The 23,944-nt window shown below is 45.3% G+C and overlaps 1 protein-coding gene and 1 long non-coding RNA gene across 2 annotated transcripts in view; one reads left to right on the forward strand and one right to left on the reverse strand.

Moving 5' to 3' along the window:
• Nucleotides 1-290: 290 nt before the first annotated feature.
• LOC309660564 lies at nt 291-14,954 on the reverse strand. The gene is made up of 2 exons (XR_014263469.1): nt 14,367-14,954; nt 291-12,855 (listed from the first exon to the last, which is right to left on the reverse strand). It is a non-coding gene; the product is annotated as an uncharacterized lncRNA (long non-coding RNA).
• A 184-nt stretch (nt 14,955-15,138) lies between these two features.
• CLSTN2 (calsyntenin 2) overlaps nt 15,139-23,944 on the forward strand; it is a 641,924-nt gene continuing 633,118 nt past the window's right edge. The window contains exon 1 of the mRNA XM_082461191.1: nt 15,139-15,440. Coding sequence (XP_082317317.1) covers nt 15,332-15,440 — 109 coding nt within the window. The 5' untranslated portion in view covers nt 15,139-15,331. The remainder of the gene's footprint in view (nt 15,441-23,944) is intronic.

Genomic DNA, 23,944 nt, shown 5'->3' on the forward strand with positions numbered 1-23,944 from the left:
AAACCCCTTGAGGATTTTAAGATAGACAGGTGCTGGGGAATTAGGAGAAGACATCTATTGAAGGTAAGACTGAGTGGTTAGTGGGGAGGAAGAGGGAGAGACTGTAGGTCGTATATTAGTTTGCTAGGGCTGCCATAACAAAGCAACACAGACTGAATGGCTTATAATTAATTTTATCATAATACTGGAGGCTAGAAGTCCGAGATCAAGATGTTGGCAAGTTGATTTCTTCTGAGGCCTCTCTCCTTGGCTTGTAGATGACTGTCTTCTCCCTGTGTCTTTACATGGTATTCCATGTATGTGTCTGAATTTCCTTTTCTTATAAGGACACCAGTCAGATTGGGTTAAGACCCACCCTAATGACCTCATTTCAACTTAATTACCTCCTTAAAGACTCTATCTCTGAATATAGTCCCATTCTGAGGTGCTGGCTTCAATCTACGAAGTTGCGGTGGGTGGGATGCAGTTCAACCCATAACAGTAGAAGATACAGTGTGAGCAAAGGTGCAGAAGCAGGGTTTCCATGGTGTCTTCAGACAAACAGTGAAGGTAGCAGCCTGGAGCATAGTTTATACATAATGGAGTCACAGGAAGTCAAGTTATCAATGGAAGTGGAGGTCAGGCTCGTGAGGGTACTGAAACCTGATGAAGGAACTTTGACTTTCAGCTATAGGTCCGGGGGAGCCTTGGAGAGTTTCTCAGCAGTGGGGGAGAGCTGGGTATTGATGGTTAGGCAGTTGGTTGTATGAAGACCATGTAGGAGAGGATGGGAGCAGAGGACAGTTTAGGGCATGGGACTCGAGTCAAACCCTTAGAGAGAGAAAGGAGGGAGGAACATCCTCCAGAAGAACTTCCAGTAGTGATTTAGACAACAGGGAGACAGGACTGGATCCTGGAAAGTTGTGCTGAAAGGCAAAGGCTGCTGTGCAAAACTTGTGCTGGGATTACAGTCAGTGACTCAGGGCAGCCCTCCTTGTCTCCATCCAAACCCTGCACCTACAGACACAATGGAGGCTGGACACATTGTCTTATTTGGCTGGAAAAACATGACTCCAGTAGCAGACAGACCTCAGTTCAAATCCCAGCTCCTTCATTTATAGCCATGTGTGATGGTCAATTTGATGTGTCAACTTGACTGGACCACAAGGTGCCCAGACTTTTGATTAAGCATTATTCTGGGTGTCCCTATGAACTATGAACTGCCTTTGAACTGGAACATTGGCTTTTTCCTGACTTTGGACTCAAACTGAAATATCAGATCTTCCTGGGTCTCTAGGCTGTCAGCCTTTGGACTGGAACTACACCGTCAGTTCTCCTGGTTCTCAGGCCTTAGGATTTGAAACTACACATTGGCTGTCCTGAGTGTACAGGACCCAGATCTTGGAACTTGTCAGCCTCCATAATTGCATGAGCCAATTCCTTATAATAAATCTCTCTCTCTCTCTCTCTCCCTCCATCTCTCTCTCTCTCTCTCTCTCTCTCTCTCTCTCTCTCTCTCTCTCTCTCTCTCTCTCTCTCTATATATATATATATATATATATATATATATATATATATATATATATTACTGGTTCTCATGTCTGGAGAACCCTGACTAACACACAGTGTAACTTAATCTCTTTGAGCCTTAGTTTCCCTAGGTTTCTAATGAGAATCGTAAGTCACCTGCCAGACTTGTTGGAGGACTAAATGACATAATGTGTATAATGTCTGGCTCATAGTAGGTGCTCAATAAATGTCAGGTTCCTTCTCATCCCCCTTAGTGGAACAAAGCCCTGAAATGACAGAGCAGGTAGCTTTAGATACTCACAGCATATCTGAACTGCTCTGGCAGGGCATGTGGTCTGGTGCTACTTGTGCCAGTGTTAGCAAAGCAGCTGGTGGGGCTGGGGCTGGAGCTGGTGTTGTCCCATGTGTGTCCATATGTATCCACATTTTTTTCTGCATAGACAACACCAAATAATGGGCTAAGAGTCAGAAAAAAGGCACCCAACAGCAGGTGTGGCCCTAGGTGATTATCCACTATCACTATCGATGGCTTTATTTACTGCATCTCTACCATTTGGCAGAGAAAGGATTCACCTCCTTACAATTCATTTAACCCTGAAAATAACCTTGTTACATTAGGTTACATACTGTATTCCAATTTGAAGATGAGGAAACTAAGGTTCAAACAGAATAAGCAGTTTTCCTGAGTCATGTTTAGTTAGAAAATGGTGGGTTCGGAATCTAGGTTTGTCCAATTCTAGAAATCATTCTCTTTCCACTAAGCTCTAAGTTGCTTTTCTTGGCCTCTACAAGTCTCAACATTTGAGCTACAGAATGGGACTAATTACACATTACACACAGGACTTACCTCACCATATTTCTCTTTTCCCAGCCTTTGTTGTAGACCAAGTTGGAAGAAGTATGTTCCAGTTACTCTGGAGGCATTACAAACCACCCCAAAACTTAGTGGCATAAACAACTGTTACTGAGCAAAGACTCACTGCCTGACACGCATAGAAGCCAATATTATGGCACCAGCTTTTGAGAAAAGAAAGAGCTTTATTGAGAGGTCAACCAGCAAGGAGACAAAAGACAAGGCTCTCAAATCTGTCTCCCCGATGCAGGGTTCAAAGGTGAAATTAAGGAGTTAGGGGAATTTCAAACTTGGAAACTGTTTGGCTAGTCTTGAATTAGTCTGTACAAGCTAATTGCCTACTGGAAGCTGGGTATTCCTTACTGAAGGATTTCTTGCTTCTTAAAGGGCTCTGGTGGCAAAATTTTTATCCTTTGAGTTTCATAGACTGATGATTCTTGGTTCTGGGTCATCCTGGAGACATGAGCTCCTGTCTTGCACATTTACAGCACTGTCTCTGTAAAATAACTCAAGGTTTGATTAATCAACAAGTTATTTAAGGAAGAAAAACCAGTTTAAGTTGGTCAATGTTTTATGGGCTGTTTCACAACCATTTTGTTACACTCGTGGATTCTGTGGGTCAGGTATACAGGCAGGGTATAATGGGAACGGCTTGACTCTGTTTAATGATGTCCGAGACTTTAACTGGGAAGATCCAAACAGCTGGAGGTGACCCAGCAGCTAGGAAATGAAATTATCTGGAGGTTCTGGGATGACTTAAAGGTTGGACTCAGCTGGGGCTGTCAGGGCACCTACATGTGGCCTCTTCACATGACCTGGGATCCTCAAACACGGCGGCCTCAGGGTAGTTGGACTTTGCCAATGCAGGCTCCAGGTTCCAAAAGTGAGCATCCCAGTGAGCAAGGCAGAAACTTCATTGCCCTTGTGATCTGGGAAGTCACAGAGCATCGCTTCTACCAAATTCTACCCGTAGAAGCAGTCCCAAGCCTGCTCAGATTCAAAGAGAGAAAAGATAGATCCATCCATCAATGGGAGAAGTGTCACTGAATTTTATGGCTTTTTTTTTTTTTTTAAACGCCACAGGGTATAAAGGTCCAAGGAAAGTGTAGGAGACTGTACTAGAATAATTCCTTGCTGTCATCAATGACATTTTTGTTTTCAGTCAGGCACTCTACCTCACCAAGCATAGAACACTGATGTCTAAACAATGTCGAACATGAACTGGATTTGGTAGTGAACAAGCTTGTCTTGCTTTCTCGTGAAGATAAATGCCTAAACTTTAAAAAGCTCCTTTGCCAACAGCAGTGTCTGCACTAACACCAAAACATCTGAGAGATGTGGAAAATTCTGTAACCTGTCCAGTTGCTTGTGGGTCATAAAGACCCAGCTTTGCCTGTCAAGATGGGGGAGGGGAGCAATAAATGACTCCAGTTCTTTAAGAATCTGGTTTTCGACCTTTCTTTTAAAGTTAAGTATTTTTAGTTAAATTCAATTTAGGTCATGTAGAAAGCCACAGTTTAATTTTCTTTTTAAAAATAAGTTTCCATAAGCTGGTATATTTTATTTATTTTCTTCATTTATCCAGTTTAAATTATTCAGGGGCTGTGTTTTGGTGCTTAATTGGGCAAGGCATTAATGACCCTGGTGAAAATGAGAGGGAATGGCTGTGTTTATGTCAGGCCTGTTCCCTTTAAATTCTATTTTCTGAAACAGGAGAGTTATTTATTTATTAAAAACTATTAACCCAAATAAATGGTCTGAGATTCATTACTGCATTGCCAGGTGGGGCTCTGGACTTGGAGCTTAAAGTGACCAAAGCCTTACATCATTCTGTTCACCATTTTTTGAGCAAGATGCATAAAGGAACATGCTCCAATAGCAAGTCAAGAATAAAGGGGGCAGCCTCAAACAAATTCAGAGACTTGTATCACTACTTTCGTGACAACTAGTTATTTGAATAGTCATTATTCAGAAGTGACAGTGGATAAAGATTTTTTTAAAAATCGAATTCCCAAAGCTACCTCTTCTGATTTGAAACACTTTTTAATTGTTTTAATTTATTTTTATTTTTATTTTTTAAATCTTTATTGGAGTATAATTGCTTTACAATGGTGTGTTATCTTCTGCTTTATAAAAATGTGAATCAGCTACACATAAACATATATCCCCATATCTCCTCCCTCTTGCGTCTCCCTACCACCCTCCCTATCCCACCTTTCTAGGTTGTCACAAAGCACCGAGCTGATCTCTCTGTGCTATGTGGCTGCTTCCCACTAGTTATCTATTTTACACTTGGTAGTATATACAAGTCCATGTCACATTCTCACTTCATCCCAGCTTACACTTCCCCCTCCCCATGTCCTCAAATCCATTCTCTATATCTGCGTCTTTATTCCTGTCATGCCCCTAGGTTTTTAATAACCATTTTTTCTTTTTCTTTGTTTTTAGATTCCATATATATGTGTTAGCACATGGTATTTGTTTTTCTCTTTCTGACTTACTTCATTCTGTATGACAGTCTCTAGGTCCATCCACCTCACTACAAATAACTCAATTTCATTTCTTTTTATGGCTGAGTAATATTCCATTGTATATATGTGTCACATCTTCTTTATCCATTCATCTGTCAATGGACACTTAAGTTGCTTCCATGTCCTGGCTATTGTAAATAGAGCTGCAATGAACACTGTGGTACATGACTCTTCTTGAATTATGATTTTCTCAGGGTATATGCCCAGGAGTGGGATTGCTGGGTTGTATGGAAGTTCTAGTTTTAGTTTTTGAAGGAACCTCCATGCTGTTCTCCATAGTGGTGGTATCAATTTACCTTCCCACCAACAGTGCAAGAGGGTTCCCTTTTAACTACACCCTCTCCAGCATTTATTGTTTGTAGATTTTTTGATGATGGCCATTCTGACTGGTATGAGGTGATACCTCATTGTAGCTTTGATTGCATTTCTCTAATGATTAGTAATGTTGAGCATTCTTTCATGTGTTTGCTGGTAATCTGTATATCTTCTTTGGAGAAAGGTCTATTTAGGTCTTCTGCCCATTTTTGGATTGGGTTGTTTGTTTTTTTGATATTGAGCTGCATGAGTTGCTTATATATTTTGGAGATTAACCCTTTGTCAGTTGCTTCATTTGCAAATATTTTCTCTCATTCTGAGGGTTGTCTTTTCATCTTGTTTATGTTTTCCTTTGCTGTGAAAAAGCTTTTCAGTTTTATTAGGTCCCATTTGTTTATTTTTGTTTTTATTTCCATTTCTCTAGGAGGTGGGTCAAAAAGGATCTTGCTGTGATTTCTGTCATAGAGTGTTCTGCCTATGTTTTCCTCTAAGAGTTTGATAGTGTCTGGCCTTACATTTAGGTCTCTAATCCATTTTGAGTTCATTTTTGTGTATGATGTTAGGGAGTGTTCTAATTTCATTCTCTTACATGTAGCTGTCCAGTTTTCCCAGCACCACTTATTGAAGAGGCTCTCTTTTCTCCATTGCATATTCTTGCCTCCTTTACCAAAAATAAGGTGACCATATGAGCATGGGTTTATCTCTGGGCTTTCTATCCTGTTCCATTGATCTATATTTCTGTTTTTGTGCCAGTACCATACTGTCTTGATTACTGTAGTTTTGTAGTATAGTCTGAAGCCAAGGAGCCTGATTCCTCCAGCTCTGTTTTTCTTTCTCAAGATTGCTTTGGCTATTCAGGGTCTTTTGTGTTTCCATACGAATTGTGAAATTTTTTGTTCTTGTTCTGTGAAAAATGCCATTGGTAGATTGATAGGGATTGCACTGAATCTGTAGATTTCTTTGGGTAGTACAGTCATTTTCACAATGTTGATTCTTCCAATCCAAGAACATGGTATATCTCTCCATCTGTTTGTATCATCTTTTTTTTTTTTTAAACATCTTTATTGGAGTATAATTGCTTTACAATGGTGTATTAGTTTCTGCTTTATATGTATCATCTTTAATTTCTTTCATCAGTATCTTGTAGTTTTCTGCATACAGGTCTTTTGTCTCCTTAGGTAGGTCTATTCCTAGGTATTTTATTCTTTTTGTTGAAATGGTAAATGGGAGTGTTTCCTTAATTTCTCCTTCAGATTTTTCATCATTAGTGTAAAGGAATGCAAGAGATTTCTGAGCACTAATTTTGTATCCTGCTACTTTATGAAATTCATTGATTAGCTCTAGTAGTTTTCTGGTAGAGTCTTTAGGATTCTCTGTGTATAGTATCATGTCATCTGCAAACAGTGACAGCTTTACTTCTTCTTTTCTGATTTGGATTCCTTTTATTGCTTATATATTTTGGAGATTAACCCTTTGTCAGTTGCTTCATTTGCAAATATTTTCTCTCATTCTGAGGGTTGTCTCTGATTTCTGTGGTGAAAATTTCCAAAACTATTTTGAATAATAGTGGTGAGAGTGGGCAACTTTGTCTTCTTCCGGATCTTAGTGGAAGTTGTTTCAGTTTTTCACCATTGAGAACGATGGTGGCTGTGGGTTTGTCATATATGGCCTTTATTATGTTGAGGTAAGTTCCCTCTATGCCTACTTTCTGGAGGGTATTATCATAAATGGGTGTTGAATACTGTCAAAAGCTTTTTCTGCATCTATTAAGATGATCATATGGTTTTTCTCCTTCAATTTGTTAATATGGTGTATCACATTGATTGATTTGTGTATATTGAAGAATCCTTGCATTCCTGGGATAAACCCCACTCGATCATGGTGTATGATCCTTTTAATGTGCTGTTGAATTCTGTTTTCTAGTATTTTGTTGAGGATTTTTGCATCTATGTTCAACAGTGATATTGGCCTGTAGTTTTCTTTCTTTGTGACATCTTTGTCTGGTTTTGGTATCAGGGTGATTGTGGTCTCGTAGAAAGAGTTTGGGAGTGTTCCTCCCTCTGCTATATTTTGGAAGAGTTTGAGAAGGATAGGTGTTAGCTCTTCTCTAAATGTTTGATAGAATTCGCCTGTGAAGCCATCTGGTCCTGGGCTTTTGTTTGTTGGAAGATTTTTAATCACAGTCTCAATTTCAGTGCTTGTGATTGGTCTGTTTATATTTTCTATTTCTTCCTGGTTCAGTCCCGGAAGGTTGTGCTTTTCTAAGAATTGGTCCATTTCTTCCAGGTTATCCATTTTACTGGCATATAGATGCTTGTAGTAATCTCTCATGATCCTTTGTATTTCTGCAGTGTCAGTTGTTACTTTTCCTTTTTCATTTCTAATTCTATTGATTTGAGTCTTCTCCCTTTTTTTCTTGATGTGTCTGGTTAATGGTTTATCAATTTTGTTTATCTTCTCAAAGAACCAGCTTTTAGTTTTATTGATCTTTGCTATTGTTTCCTTCATTTCTTTTTCATTTATTTCTGATCTGATCTTTATGATTTCTTTCCTTCTGCTAACTTTGGGGTTTTTTGTTCTTCTTTCTCTAATTGCTTTAGGTGTAAGGTTAGGTTGTTTATTTGAAATGTTGCTTGTTTCTTGAGGTAGGATTGTATTGGTATTAACTTCCCTCTTAGAACTGCTTTTGCTGCATCCCATAGGTTTTGGGTTTTTGTGTTTTCATTGTCATTTGTTTCTAGGTATTTTTTTATTTCCTCTTTGATTTCTTCAGTGATCTCTTGGTTATTAAGTAGTGTATTGTTTAGTCTCCATGTGTGTGTATTCTTTACAGATTTTTTCCTGTAATTGGTATCTAGTCTCATAGCATTGTGGTTGGAAAAGATACTTGATACAATTTCAATTTTCTTAAATTTACCAAGGCTTGATTTGTGACCCAAGATATGATCTATCCTGGAGAATGTTCATGAGCACTTGAGAAGAAAGTGTATACTGTTGTTTTTGGATGGAATGTCCTGTAAATATCAATTAAGTCCATCTTCTTTAATGTAACATTTAAAGCTTGTGTTTCCTTATTTATTTTCATTTTGGATGATCTGTCCATTGGTGAAAGTAGAGTGTTAAAGTCCCCTAGTATGATTGTGTTACTGTCGATTTCCCCTATTATGGCTGTTAGCATTTGCCTTATGTGTTGAGATGCTCCTATATTGGGTGCATAAATATTTACAATTGTTATATCTTCTTCTTGGATTGATCCCTTGATCATCATGTAGTGCCCTTCTTTATCTCTTGTAATAGTCTTTATTTTAAAGTCTATTTTGTCTGATATGAGAATTGCTACTCCAGCTTTCTTTGGATTTCCATTTGCACTGAATATCTTTTTCCATCCCCTCACTTTCAGTCTGTTTGTGTCCCTAGGTCTGAAGTGGGTCTCTTGTAGACAGCATATATATGAGTCTTGTTTCTGTGTGCATTCAGCCAGTCTATGTCTTTTGGTTGGAGCATTAAATCCATTTACATTTAAGGTAATTATCGATATGTATTTTCCTATTACCATTTTCTTAATTGTTTTGAGTTTGTTATTGTAGGTCTTTTCCTTCTCTTGTGTTTCCTGCCTAGAGAAGTTCCTTTAGCATTTGTTGTAAAGCTGGTTTGGTGGTGCTGAATTCTCTTAGCTTTTGCTTGTCTGTAAAGCTTTTAATTTCTCCATTAAATCTGAATGAGATCCTTGCTGAGTAGAGTAATCTTGGTTGTAGATTTTTCTCTTTCAACACTTTAAATATGTCCTGCCACTCCCTTCTTGCTTGCAGAGTTTCTGCTGAAAGATCAGCTGTTAACCTTATGGGGATTCCTTTATGTGTTACTTTTTGTTTTTCCCTTGCTGCTTTTAATATTTGTTCTTTGCATTTAATTTTTGATAGTTTGATTAATATGTGTCTTGGCATGTTTCTCCTTGGATTTATCCTGTATGGGACTCTCTGTGCTTCCTGGACTTGATTAACTCTTTCCTTTCCCATATTAGGGATGTTTTCAACTATAATCTCTTCAAATATTTTCTCAGTCCCTTTCTTTTTCTCTTCTTCTTCTGGGACCCCTATAATTCGAATGCTGGTGCCTTTAATGTTGTCCCAGAGGTTTCTGAGACTGTCCTCAATTCTTTTCATTCTTTTTTCTTTATTCTGCTCTGCAGTAGTTATTTCCACTATTTTATCTTCCAGGTCTCTTGTCCGTTCTTCTGCCTCAGTTATTCTGCTATTGATTCCTTCTAGAGAATTTTTAATTTCATTTATTGTGTTGTTCATCCTTTTTTGTTTGCTCTTTAGTTCATCTAGGTCCTTGTTAAACATTTCTTGTATTTTCTCCGTTCTATTTCCGAGATTTTGGATCATCTTTACTATCATTACTCTAAATTCTTTTTCAGGTAGACTGCCTATTTCCTTTTCATTTGTTTTGTCTGGTGGGTTTTTACATTGTTCCTTCATGTGCCTTGTGTTTCTCTGTCTTCTCATTTTGCTTAACTTACTGTGTTTGGTGTCTCCTTTTTGCAGGCTCAGGTTTTCAGTTCCCGTTGTTTTTGGTTTCTGCCCCCAGTGGGTAAGGTTGGTTCAGTGGGTTGTGTAGGCTTCCTGGTGGAGGGGACTATGCCTGTGTTCTGGTGGATGAGGCTGGATCTTGTCTTTCTGGTGGGCAGGACCGCATCCGGTGGTGTGTTTTGGGGTGTCTGTGACCGTATTATGATTTTAGGCAGCCTCTCTGCTAATGGGTGGCATTGTGTTCCTGTCTTGCTAGTTGGTTGGCATAGGGTGTCCAGCACTGTAGCTTGCTGGTCATTGAATAGAGCTGGGTCTTAGCCTTGAGATGAAGATCCCTGGAAGAGCTTTTGCCATTTGATATTACATGGAGCCAGGAGGTCTCTGGCAGACCAATGTCCTGAACTCGGCTCTCCCACCTCAGAGTCAGAGGCCTGACACCAGGCCAGAGCACCAAGACCCTGTCAGCCATGCGGCTCAGTAGAAAAGGGAGAAAAAAAGAAAGAAAGAAAGAATAAAATAAAATAAAATAAAGTTATTAAAATAAAAAATAATTATTAAAAATTAAATAATTAAAAAGTAATAAAAAAGAAAAAAAAAGAAAGAAAGAAAGAAAGAAAGAAGAGAGCAAGCAAACCAATAAACAAATCCACCAATGATAACAAGTTCTAAAATCTATACTAAAAAGAAAAAGAAAGGACAGACAGAACCCTAGGACAAATGGTAAAAGCAAAGTTACACAGACAAAATCACCCAAAGAAGCATACACATACACACTCACAAAAAGAGAAAAAGGGAAAAAATTATATATGTCATTGCTCCCAAAGTCCACTGCCCTCAATTTTGGGATGATTCATTGCCTATTCAGGTATTCCATAGAGGCAGGGTACATCAAGTTGATTGTGGAGATTTAATCCACTGCTCCTGAGGTTGCTGGGAGAGATTTCCCTTTCTCTTCTTTGTTTGCACAGCTCCTGGGTTTCAGCTTTGGATTTGGCCCTGCCTGTGTGTGTAGGTCACCTGAGGGTGTCTGTTCCCCACCCAGACAGGACAGGGTTAAAGTAGCAGCAGATTGGGGGGCTCTGGCTCAGGCTGGGGGTAGGGAGGGGTACGGAGTGCTGGGTGAGCCTGCAGTGGCAGAGGCTGGCGTGACCAGCCTGAGGCGAGCCGTGTGTTCTCACGGGGAAGTTGTCCCTGGATCACGGGACCCTGGCAGTGGCGGGCTGCACAGGCTCCCAGGAGGGCAGGTGTGGATAGTGACCTGTGCTTGCACACAGGGGTCCGTGCTGATAGCCAAGGCACGCGCCCATCTCTGGAGCTCATTTAGGCGGTGCTCTGAATCCCCTGTCCTCGCGCACCCCGAAACAATGGTCTCTTGCCTCTTAGGCAGTTCCAGACTTTTTCCTGGACTCCCTCCTGGCTAGCTGTGGTGCACTAACCCCTTCAGGCTGTGTTCACGCAGCCAACCCCAGTTGTCTCCCTGGGATCTGACCTCTGAAGCCCGAGCCTCAGCTCCCAGCCCCCGCCCGCCCCAGCGGGTGAGCAGACAAGCCTCTCGGGCTGGTGAGTGCTGGTCAGCACGGATCCTCTGTGCGGGAATCTCTCTGCTTTGCCCTGTGCACCCCCGTTGCTGCGCTCTCCTCCGTGGTCCGAAGCTCCCCCCTCCGCCGCCCGCAGTCTCTGCCCTCGAAGGGGCTTCCTAGTGTGTGGAAACCTTTCCTCCTTCACAGCTCCCTCCCAGAGGTGCAGGTCCCGTCCCTATTCTTTTGTCTCTGTTTTTGTTTTTTTTTCTTTTGCCCTACCCAGGTACGTGGGGAGTTTCTTGCCTTTTGGGAAGTCTGAGGTCTTCTGCCAACGTTCAGTAGGTGTTCTGTAGGAGCTGTTCCACATGTACATGTATTTCTGATGTATTTGTGGGGAGGAAGGTGATCTCCATGTCTTACTCTTACACCATCTTGAAGGTCTCTCCGATCTGAAACTACTTTTTTAAAAAATTTATTTTATTTAAGTATAGTTGATTTACAATGTTTTGTTAATTTCTGCTGTACAGCAAAGTGATTCAGTTATATATATATATATTCTTTTTCATAATCTTTTCCATTATGGTTTATCACAGGATATGGAATATAGTTCCCTGTGCTATACAGTAGGACCTTGTTGTTTATCCATTCTATATATAATAGTATGCATCTGCTAATCCCAAACTCCCAATCCTTCCCTCCCCCTTGGCAACCACAAGTCTGTTCTCTATGTGTATGAGTCTGTGAAACTACATTTTGTTGTTTACTTATTCTATATGCTTCTCTCAAAACCATGATGTGTGAGAAAAAGATGGAATTTGGAATTAGGCAGACATGAATTCACAATCTGCACAAACAGGTGAATATAGATAAGTTACTCAAACTTTCTTAGGCAGTAACCTGGTTAGAACAAAATACGGAAAATAACAAACACCTGTTGTTGCAATGATTAAATTAAGTATGGGTTGCAAAACCCCCCATTGCAAAGCCTGGCACCAGGTGAACGGGGACACATTAATTGTTGCTTTACCCATTTTTTGCATCTGCAGTGGCCCAGCACAGGCAGAGGGCGCACCTGTGCTCCATACAGATGATGTGGACTTGAGGCTCTTGTGGCCCGAGAATTTCCAAGTCTATACTTACTCACCTTCATCCCCTCTAAGCCAGGTTGTTGGTGCCTTTCTCTCAAAAGACACAAATCAGGGTTATGACTGGCATTTCAGAGACTTGGGAAGTAGAGATAAAAGGGAGACATTTTTACATTTATTGGATGGTGACTATGTGCCAGGCAACATATTGAGTGTTTCACATATATTTTCTCATTTACTTCTTGTAATGACCTTATGAAGTAGGCGTAATGCTCCTTAATCAACCACCCCAAAACATAATGGCTTAATGCAACAACCATTTATTTTTTTTTTCATGAGTCAGCTGGGCAGCTCTGATGCAGGTCAGGATTGGCTGACCTCTGCTGGGCTTGCTCATGTGTCTGTGCTCAGCTCGTGGGTCAGCCGGTGCTGACCGGTCTAGGATGGCCTTGGCTGGCTGGACAGTTCAGCTCTACTCCTTGTGGTCTCTCGCCCTCCTGCAGGTCACTCCTTGGTGCAGTGGTCCAAGAGAGGAAGAGGAAACATGCATGTTACTGTCCTACTGGCCAAAGCAAGTCATGTGGCCAAGCTCTGAGTTGAGGTGGGAGAATACATCCAAAGGGAATGAATTCAGGGGGACATGAACAAATGGGGGTCATTAGTACACTTGATTTTTCACAATAGGCATAGTTATTACCCCCATTTGTAGAGGAGGAGATGGAGACTAGCAACGTTGTGCCTCTTATTCACTGGCCTGCCCCCTGGTGTCTTTCTCTGCTGTGTTCTTTTTGGTGATCTACTACATGGGGTGGGGAGACTTTCCAATCAGCTGTATTTCCCCTTCTTTCTCATTATCTGGTCTGCATTTGAAATTTCATGTAAAAGTTTTGGGACTAACCAACTGGTCTTAAAGAAACTCAATGGAATGACATCAAGGGGCAGTGTGGGTAAGTTAGTAAGGTGAGTCTACTTATTAGAAAATGAAGGGGAGGCAGATATGTGATTGGATGGAGCACAGACAGAAGAAAATGAGACAAATTTATGTTTCTCCTCCATCTGCTGGTTTCCCTGATTTTGCCTGGGTCACCTTCCCTGTCTCCATGCCATCCTTTCTGGATCCTGACACCAAGTCTGAAAAAGGCAAGAGCCTGGTATTGACCTGAGGCGCTTATTAGCCCTTGGATCTTGGGCAAGGAAGTTCCTTCCCTAATTTCCCCGAGCCCCCATTTGCTCATGTGAGAAAGAATAACAGCACAGATGTGGGTTGTGTGGGTTAAAGGAGACCTGCAGGTGAAGCGCCCTGCCTAGGCTGAGCCTTCCTGCAGCCGCCATGAGTCATGGCTGCCCTGCAAGCACTTCTTGGTGCCTGGAAATGCAGAAGAGTCGACCTGCACAACTGCAGCGGCTCTGAGTGAGCTGCCAGCGCGGTGCAGAGCGGCTGAGCAGCACTAGGGCTGTTAACGGATTTTATGGCTTTGTTGAGTATCCCAAACTACAGTTATTAATTATAGGATGCTCTTTAGACACCGTTGCAACATATACATTTTGTCAGTTGATTTGTATAGGCACATATCTGGCAACATAAAGAATGTGCAGGACCAGAACGCTTACAGAGCACTGTAATTGCCTTTTACTGCCCTCTTTGGCTTCTCAGACAGGAACAAAGGCTTTGAGGAGAGGACGGACAACTCTCCTTGGTCTTTGGACTGTCTAATGTCTAATTTAGTGTCCAGTGGCAGGGTGACATAACCTGTCTAGGTGCTCAGTATATGGGTTGAATCAATGAATAAACAACTTTTGTTTCTCTCTAGATTTCTCTATTTCCTTAACTATTCCTTATGAACCCTGACTTGTGTGTGATACTGGCACTGCATATATGTATGCAAATAAGGTCAAGGATTTCTTCTGAGACATTAGTTAATGTTTAGAGAGTAACTCTATGAACCTTGTGTGGCCTGGGGGTGGTGGGGAGTTGTCAAGAGTGCAAGGCCGTTGCACTCTGGGTACTGACAATTACTCACGAGGTGTTACAAGGCATGACGTCGGGTGGCCTGGTCTCAAGATACGTGGAGCGAAACAGAAAGGTGGTAACTTCTTGCCTGGTTACCATACTGCAGGGAAGTGTCTGTCCCACTGCAGCCTCGGCAGGCCCAGCGGCCCACGTTTGCCTTTTGTGATCTGGTCTATCAGCCGCCGAGAGCCGTGGCTGTCCCTGCGTCTCCAAGATGGTGCGGAGTCCGGCCATTGCCCTCCGGGTCCGCGGTGATGTCCCCGGCTTGGCAACTCAGAGCAGCAGTCGCGCTTTCCAGCTCTAGCGTGTGCCTGGCGCCCTCCCCAGACCAGGCGGCACAGAACGTCCGGAGACCCGGCCAAGGGCAGGACCTGCAGCAACGCCCGCCCGCCCCTCCGCACGGATGTCAGCTCCAAGGGCGTGGCGGGGCACGGTGCCCTGAGCCCCCGCAGGCGACGCTCAGGCTCCCGGGGACCACTTCTGAGGGAGCCAGCCCTCCTCCGAGGCAGTTATTTGAGAGCCGGAGCGAGGGCGCGGGGCCGGAGGGCTCCCCGCAGCCGCCCACCCGGTCCTCTGGGAGCCGAATCCTACCTGAAGCAGGAGCGCCCCGGAGCTCGAGGACGGCGGAGGAAAGTTGGGGGGAGAGGGCGCGGAGCCGCGAGCTTAGAAGCCGAGGCCGGTGTCCGCGTCTCATGAATATGCAGGAGCCACCTCCCTCCCTCCGTGACGTCACGGGCCGTCCCGGGGTGAGCGCCGGAGCTGCTCCGGGTCCGCGCCAGTGAGCGCGGCTGCTGCGGGCGAGCTAGCGGCGCGGCGGCGGGCACCGGAGGCCGAGCGCGGCGGCGCCCGAAGCGCACCCAGCGGCAGGGCAAGGCGGCCCGAGGCCCGGCGGACACCGGGAGGCGAGAGCCGGCGAGGGCAGTAGGCGGCGGCGGCGGCAGCGGCAGCTCGTAGGCGGCGGCGGCGGCGGCGAGGATGGTGACTGGGAGGCTGTGCTGGGTACCGCTCCTGCTGGTGCTGGGCGTGGGGAGCGGCAGCGGCGGCGGCGGGGGCAGCCGGCGGCGCCGCCTCCTCGCCTCTAAAGGTGGGTGCTGGGGAAGTTTCTTCGTCTCCGAGGAGGGAAGCAGGGCGGGCTTGAGGGTGCAAGCGGCGGGGACCCCGCTGGATTTGCACACCCTCCCTTGCCGCAGCTTCCCCGGCCTCCGTGCGCCCGGGATGACCAAAGTGAGCGCCCTGCGCCCTGGACCAGAGAGATTCCACCTGCGGACGCCGGCCCAACCCCTGGGCAGGTTCTAGGGACCCAGGAGAAGGCCAGGTCTGGGGAGTCCGGACAACTTTGGGGGCTTTCTGCGCCGGAGTGGGGGTGTAGTGGCCGAGTGGCGGGCTCCGGCCCGGGAGCGGCGGGAGCAGGGCGCTGGCACGGCGCGGACAGGCAGTTGTCTGCTCCAGCCCAGAGGGAGGAATCAGTGGCGGCGCCTTCAAAGGAGGGAGCAGAGCTCGTCTCCCAGCTCGGGGATGGGGTGGAAACTTGTAGGCTCCGGGGAAGGCCTCCCTGGCTGGCTTCAGGATCCCCCAGGGTGGCTCTGGCTCCCCTGGGAACGCGCGCCCTCGGGGTGGGCCGCAGAGTCCGGAAGAAGTGCGGGATGTGACCCTCCCCATAGCCTCTCCGAGTGTGCTTGGGCGCCGGAGCACAGAGGCGCAGAATCCAGTGACCTCCCTCCCCGCAACCCTATTGGCTTGGAGTTCTTGACCTCCCCGCTTCTCCCGCCCCGGAGGAAGCAAGATCCTGGTGAACGCCTGGCGCGGTCGGGAGACTGTAGGCTGGCGAGCCGCGGAATTTGCTGCCTGGGAGCGCGGGGCGGAGCGCCGGGGTGGGGGCGTCTGGAGGGCGATCTGAAACGGAAAGTCACGTGCTTGCTGGACGGTGGTGGGAGAGGCAAGGGAGGAGCAGAGCGGGCTTGGGTGGCGGTGGGCGCAGGAGAGGCGGTGGCAGTTCTGGGCTGGAGTGCCCGGCTTGGTGGTAACTTGTTGATTCTCTGCGTTTTGACTAGGATAGGCGGGCGTGCGCTTGGTTTAAAGGCTGTGGCCAGATTTGCCCGGCAACCAGTACGGGAAGGAACGTGGTCACTGACAATCCTCAGAGGACGGAGGAGTTTGGTCTTGTAGATAAAGAGGCTCCCTATTAGCGGCAACCTGATTTGCAAACTGGCTTTGAACCGTAGCTTACCTGTGGCTCAGGAGGGAATGTATTCTACGTTTAATTACCCTTGTAGGGTGGGGAGAGCGCGAGGCAGCCAGTTCGCCTCCTTAGGACCTCGGAAATGCCTCTCCCGCTACTTGAGAGTGAGACGGTTGAGAAGAATAGGAGAGTTTCTGTTTATGCTGTAATCTTTTAGTTTGGTGGCATCGTTTTTTGTAACATTATTTTATAAGCAGGCATCCTATTCCTTTTCATCAATTCCTACCCCCACCCCCATCCTTGAGAGGTAGTGTTTTGGGGGGGAAGACGAAGGAAAACTGATTATGAAAATGTCTCAAACATGTGATAAAGGAAAGGTAAAGGAATGGGTAAAGGAGTCGTTGATCATTCAGAGAGACGCTTGTTTTGGTGAAAGCAAGAGTAAAAAACAATGAACGACCAAATCTTTTGCTCTCCTTCCCCAGTATAGATACTTCGTTAAATAAGCAGATTACATGCTTTTGATTTTTTTCGTCACTTTGTAGCGGAGCAAATGGCGTATGTTTAAGCCGATGTTTACATACAGGGGGGCTCACAGCAAGTGAAGGAAGGGAAAAAAACTTGTTTGGGAAGAAGACCTGGTATGCTTATGCATCGCCTAGTTCCCAGGTCAAAATGGAAAACTTGGTAGAGATAAAAGAGAAAGATTGAAAAGAAAAAAAAAAAAATCCAGGCTCTCAGTGATTCACGCGTATGTGAATAATTATGTGCATTTTAACCAACACCTTGCATCTTCTCCACTTAGAACATATTCATTTCATGTTGAAAACAAGCCATTTGTCTTTCCGGAGTAAAAAGTTGATTGGTCCTGCGGAGCTAGAGTTACTGTCTGAATCCCCCGCGTTCTTCCCTCTTTCTCTTTCCAACCACTGGGGGGCTGCAAAGGGCGCTGTTAGCTACATTTTTCTTTTCTTTTCATTTCTTTTTTAAAGACAAATGTGTAATATTTGATCAAAACAGAGACATTTGCTATGACACTTTAGCTGGGATTTACAGGGCTGACTCTCCTTATTACAATGCACGTGCATTTTATGTCTCCAAATTTCATATAATTTCTGAAGAACATTTGAGATACTGAAGGTATGCTTCATATATGATGTGTCCCACCACTGACTTTGCCTTTTCTAAGGTTCATGTCATTATTATCCCCATCACTAAAAAGGAGAAAAGTCAGGAAGACCTATGAAGAAGATTGAACAAAAAAATAGCTTTCTTTTTCCATACAATTCTTAATTCATTCACAGAGGAAAAATGGGAGTGGGGCGTCAAGCTGCCTGGCAGACTTGAATGCACCCTCTGGACAACTGTCTGGAAGTATGTCCTCCGGCTTGGGCTCGTGTACGATGTCGTGTTTGTGGCACACAGCTTGTTCTGCCTTTGTGTTTCTTGCTTCTTGCTGTACGGAATCGAGCAGCTAATCCCTGAGAACTGTTTGGGGTTTTCGCAGAATCGCTGCACTTGGAGTACAAACATATTCCTGACGTCAGAAATAATACAGTGGCCAGGCAGCTATTATAACCCCTTCCTTTTCTCTCCTGTATCTTGATTATTCAAAAAAGACAGACACTTCCTGGATGCCTTGAAGAGACCAGATCCTATGCACGTGTTTCATGAACAAAGCTTGGGAAGGCATTGTGGACCCAAGGAGCCTCTAGAGTAGAGAAAGGCATGTCTTATCCAGGGAGAAAAAGACAATACAAAAAAACCTCTTAAGATTTGTGCCAAATTTGGCGATGCATCAGTGGTCTCAGGGATATGGTACACAAGCGCTTTTTAGTTCTCAACATCCAGATATTGGTTGTTCAGGACAATGCTCGAGTAGAGACCATCAGCGATAACTGATGTAGTGCCCGCCTGTGTGCCCAGAGCCTGGCTCAGTGCCCTGGAGGATTCTTAGCAAATATAAGAAGATCACTGCCCCCCACCATTCCCATCTCAGTACTACCTTGCTTTGAGAGCTTTGATCTGGCTGGAGACAAGATTTTTATGTGAAAACTTTAAGAGAATGACAGCAGGCCAAGTTTGTGCCAAGTATAGTACGATGCGATGGGGACACAGACAAGGGAGATAGGAAGAGGGCTTGCAAGCACAGCATTTGGTGATAGGGAGGGGAGGAGACAGAGCAGAATTGTAGCAGTAGTTGTATAATTGTAGTAACTGCAGTTTGTGGAACCTTTCCTTAGTGTGTTACAGGCACTGTGCTAATCCGTTTACCTAGGCTGTCTCTCATTTTTACAAATGCAGGGCTGGTTTTGGTAGCCCATTTCACAGAGCAAGAAACTAAGTCTGAAAGAGGGCAAGTGACTTGCCAGGACCTCCAGGGGAGGATGTGACACTGGGGTGAGAATTCCAAGGCTCACCATGGCCAGTGCCCCTTGACTGTTCATCGCATATTCTCCCCTTTGGATTTAAAGGCAGATCTAGCGACCACAGGGAAGCTGACTGTATCTCTGAGATCCCCAAGAGCCGCTGTGGCCCTGCATACACAGGGGGAGAGTCCAGGGCTGCTGTTTCAAGGGGCCTGTTGGGAGATCAATGGAGTGGGCCTTGTTCTCATCCGTGGAAACCTGTGCTCTATTTTCAAGCAGCAGCCTCATCCTCTCTCTTACAGATTCAACAACCATCCTTGCGTATTCCAAAGTGCACATTGCAGAACCTCCCGCGGGGGCGAAGGCGGTGTGGAATTTTTATGGTGAATTGTCCTATATCATCTCTTGGAAAGTAGCATGTGTCTCCTGGGGGTGTGGCAGTTATTTCCCCAACAACTGAAGCACAAATGACAAAATGTCCTCAGCACTGCATCAGAGGGTGTACTCTGACCTGCACTCATCCCAAAGCACCTGTGGTTCCTGGACCAGGATGTGCTCATTCCTGCCCTGGACCCTTTGGACCATGTCTTCAGGCTAGACGGTCACCTTCCTCAGCCTAATGCCTTCTGTAACTCAAGACACAGCCAGGCCTGGGCATGGCTTCCCCTAGGAGCCTTCCCTGACTGGTCCCCCTGGCTGGTCCCCCAGGATGTGGCTCTCCCTCTGGTGTACCTGTGCTCCTTGTCTGGCTCCAGCACTGCCCTGTGAGCTCTGAGGGCTGGAATCTTGTCCTGATTCTCCCTCCCTGTCCTGATCTCCAAGTCCACCCCACTGCCTGGCCTCCGGATGGGAGCCGAGCAGTCAGTAGTGAGTGGCTTGGTGAATCCACCTGTTTGCAGTTGCAGTGCTATTGTTCAATGACACAGAGATTTTGGATGTTTTCTCCTGTCCTGTAGGAAGGAAAATTTGGGCTTCATAGCGAGAGAAACCTGGGTTCCAATCCTGGCCCTACTGCTTCCCAGTTAGATAATCTTGGACAAATCAGTGAATCCCTTTGAACCTCAGTTTCCTTATCTATAAAATGGGGATACAAAGATCTACCTTGCCAAGTGGTTGTCAGGAAAGTGTTTAGAAATCACTTAGCACAGTTCATGGCATGTAAACAGCATTAAATACACAGTGACTGTAATTACTGTAATTACTGATTATTTAAACCCTGGGTTCTAGCATCTGAGATTTGGTGACATTCTCCCTTTCCGACTGATCTCTTGGCAGTTCAGTAGCTTCGTTCATATCTTCCCTCCGTTCAAACTCTGTTCTCTCTGTCTCTGTGTCTCTCCACATGTGCTATGTGTGGACATAGTCGTATATAAATACATGCACACGTAGACATTTGGCTTGAATTGTGAAAACACCTGCCTCTTTCACTAGTCTATGAATGCCTTTGAGGCTGGGACCCATGTCTTGTCTCATTCATCTCAAAAGCCCTGGCACTTAATGCAGGGCCAGCTCTGAGGAAGGACTCAGCAATGTGTGTTATCTAAATAAATAAACATCTCTATGTGCCACTGCCGAAGGTGTGGGATTCTGGTCTCTGGAGGAAGAGCTTTGTTGGTGTGATTTGGGTCGTAAAGAGAAGTCCCCTGACCAGCAAACACTTTCCTTCCAGCCTTGCTGTCCCAGAAAGCAGAGAAGCACTCTTTTTTGTTTGTTTGTTTAAGACACTGGCAACCTCTGTGATGATGCATGTTTATGTGGAAGGGGGTAATTGACACTGTGATAACCAAATGACAGCTTGAGACGGATTATTATTTTATTATTTATTATCTAGCCCACCACTAATTGGACCCTGTGGAAATTGGAATGGTGGGTTTGCAGATGAACCATGAGAGGACTGAGCTGGGGGAAACATGCTGAGCTGAAGACACTGGCACTAAACAGGACAGAAGTTCGCCATCTTAATCAGCTGGGGCTTCTGTAACAAAAATAACATAGATCAGGTGGCTTAGAAACAACAGAAATTGATTTCTACAGTTCTGAAGGAAGGAAGGAAGTCCAAGAATGATTATGTTCTGGTGAGAGTTCTCTTCTGGGTTGCAGACTGCTGACTTCTTACTGTGTCCTTCTGTGTGGAATGCAGAGAGAGGAAGCAGGCTCTCTCACGACTCTTACAAGGACACTAATCCCATTCATGAGGGCCCCACCCTCATGATCTCTTCTAATCCTAATATGCTGGGATTTGGGTTGTAAGGAGAGGGTCTCCAAAAGGCCCTGGCGCCTAATACTATCACACTGAGGGTAGAGTTTCAACATGTGAATTTTGGGAGGACACAAACAGTCATCCGTACCAATCGTGCTGTCAGCTTAGGGGGAGCAATAGGCAGAAGACAGGAGGCGGCAGTGGTTGGAGGAGGATGCTTGAGGTGAGAGTGAGGCCAACCCAAACATGCATTGGGCCCCATTTTTAGCTGTTTCAGCCAAGAGCTATGTCTCAGTCTCCTGTTATTCTCTATGAGCGGGATGAAAAGCTAAAACAAATATCAGATATCAAAGAGCTCTGTCTAGGGCAAACATCACACATGACACAAACTATTGGAGAACTTGGTAGCTTCTGGGAAAAGGATAGTAGAAGACTGTGCATGAAACACCTGGAAAAAGTTTTGTAGGAAAGGAAGAAATTGGCAAGGATAGGAGGAGCCAGCAAAGATTAACGGAGAAGATGAAAGAGGTCTTGATGGGTGAGTAGGCATTTGGTCAGCAGATAGGAGGTGGTCAGGACAGGTAGATGCAAGGTAAGAATGCCTATGTTGGTACGCAGGCAGGAGTAAGGAGGGAGCCCAGCCCTGGACAAATATATTTCTGCATACAGATTTATAAGGCTAATAAAAGAGTGAATGTTTATTGAATGCATACCGTGTGCCAGGCACTATTTTAAGCACTTCGTATATGTCAGTTGGTTTGATCTTAACCCCAGCTGGTTTGATCTACCAGTGATGCAGGTAGAATTACTATCCCATCTTTACAGAGGAGGAAACTGAGGCCCAGAGAAGGGAAGTAACTTGCCCAAGGTCCCACAGCTTAGAGACAGTAGAACTGAGATTTGAACCTAGAACAGTGTGGCAGACATGGATTTCCCATATCACACAGGCTTACCTAGCAGAGTGATGTGTTTTCAGCCCGAGGAAGGCTCTGAGTGAGGCCAGAGAGGCTCTGTTGCCCTGGAACATTCCGAGGCAGTTCAAGAACATTTGGGTTTCACTTCAAAATTGCTGAAAGAATCAGTTTCTCTGGAAGCCTCACTTTCTGACTGACTTCCCTGTCAGGAGCGAACATCGTCTTTCTTTTCTTGCCCAGGCAGCTGGAAGCCTTCCTCCCCTCCCATCATGCTTGGCCTCAAGTAGAGAAGGCAGCTGTCTGCATTGCATGGTCCATTGGAGGGGTCTCCTGCATCAGGAAGACCTCCCAGCAGTTGTTCATTTGGGTTAAACATGGCCCTCCTCTGACTCCTTTTTTTTTTAAGCAGGCAGGGTTAAGAAAAGCTACCACAGACACTTTCAAGTATATTAGATGTACTTGAAGCCTGGACTCTGGGGAGAATGAGGAGGGGATGCTGAAAGGCGAGTGTGGCAAGAGGGGAGAGAGATGGCATAGATGAAATAGAAGGTAACGTGACTGCTTATAAGGCTGCCTTTTCTTTTGCTGTTGTGGCAGGATTTTATATATGTCAATTGTCTTTTTCACAAATACCCATTTTACAGATTGGTAAGTGAACACCACAGGGCATGTAGCCGCAGAGCCAGGAATCAGACCAAGGGGTCAGACTAATTGCAGTTGGTTGCAACCCAGCACCAGGAAGCCAGGTGATATCTTGGATGATGTCACCCAAAGGCCACTTCTCCCACTTCTTAGTAGTTTTCTAATCCTCAGGCACTTGTTTCCAGTACCTTCTCAGGACTTTGCTTGTCCCCAGCTCAGTGTTCTCAGCTTACATCAGTCCTCCGGAGATGGCCCTGACCAACTCTTCTCCTAGCTCACCTTAAGCCCTGCTCAGAGGCTTGCTCCATGTCTGTCCCCTCTAGGATGCCCTGGGGTACCACCAGCCCCATGTGTGCCAACCCAGCCTCTCATCTTCCCTCCAGGAATCTGCTGCTTACTCTGTGGCCTCTGTTTGGATGAAAGGTACAACATCTGCACACTCACCCAAGCCAGAGCCCTGGAGTCCTCCAGCATCCTCATCTCTCCTCTTCCATCACACCCCATCCTTCATCAAGTCCAGTTGATTCTACCCATAAAGACCTAGAACCTTTCCACTCCCCTCCATGCCCATTGCTACTGCCTTATTTAGCATCTCTTGGGAATGAAAGCACCCCCTCCTCATCCCATCCATCACCCTGTTGCCAGGATGGGTCACATCAACCCCAGTCCCACAAGGCCTATAAGAAATTCCATCCCAATCATCATGAATTCCATCCTTCACCATCCATGCTGCAGTCTGTTAAGGTCCCAGGGTTTTGAGAATAACGTAACACTCTTGGAATTGCCTCAAGGTTCCATCCCTCGCAGGTTACCGTTGTGATGCTCATTGTCTGAACAGCTTGGCTTCTTGATGTCCCTGGCTGACTCTCTACTTCCATGGGCAGCAGAATCTTTGCTGCCACTGGGATTCCAGCACTTGAAGTCCAATTCTCCTATTACATTTCATTGCCATTGCCTCGAGGGGTGCTTGGGGATAGGAGATGGAACAGGCCACCAGTTCCCATCCTAGAGGAAACCAGCCCTTCTCCCACCTTCTACCTCTTCTATCCCTACCATCACCCCTTCAAGGAGCTCAGGCATTCATAGAGCAAAGGCCTGGACCAAGTGTCTACAGAGATCTTCTGCCTACGCTCTTGCAACCCAAGCCTCCTCTGAAGCTAGGATACACAGAGAGCCTCACCCCTGATGACAAACCACAGTCCTCTCAAGATAGATCCAAACTCTCCAGCCTCACATAAAAGTCCGTTGATGGTTTCTCCCCTCACTTCTCATCTAGCCTCCTCT

The sequence above is a fragment of the Balaenoptera physalus genome, assembly GCF_965194825.1.
Source record: "Balaenoptera physalus genome assembly, chromosome: 4".
NCBI lineage: Eukaryota > Metazoa > Chordata > Mammalia > Artiodactyla > Balaenopteridae > Balaenoptera > Balaenoptera physalus.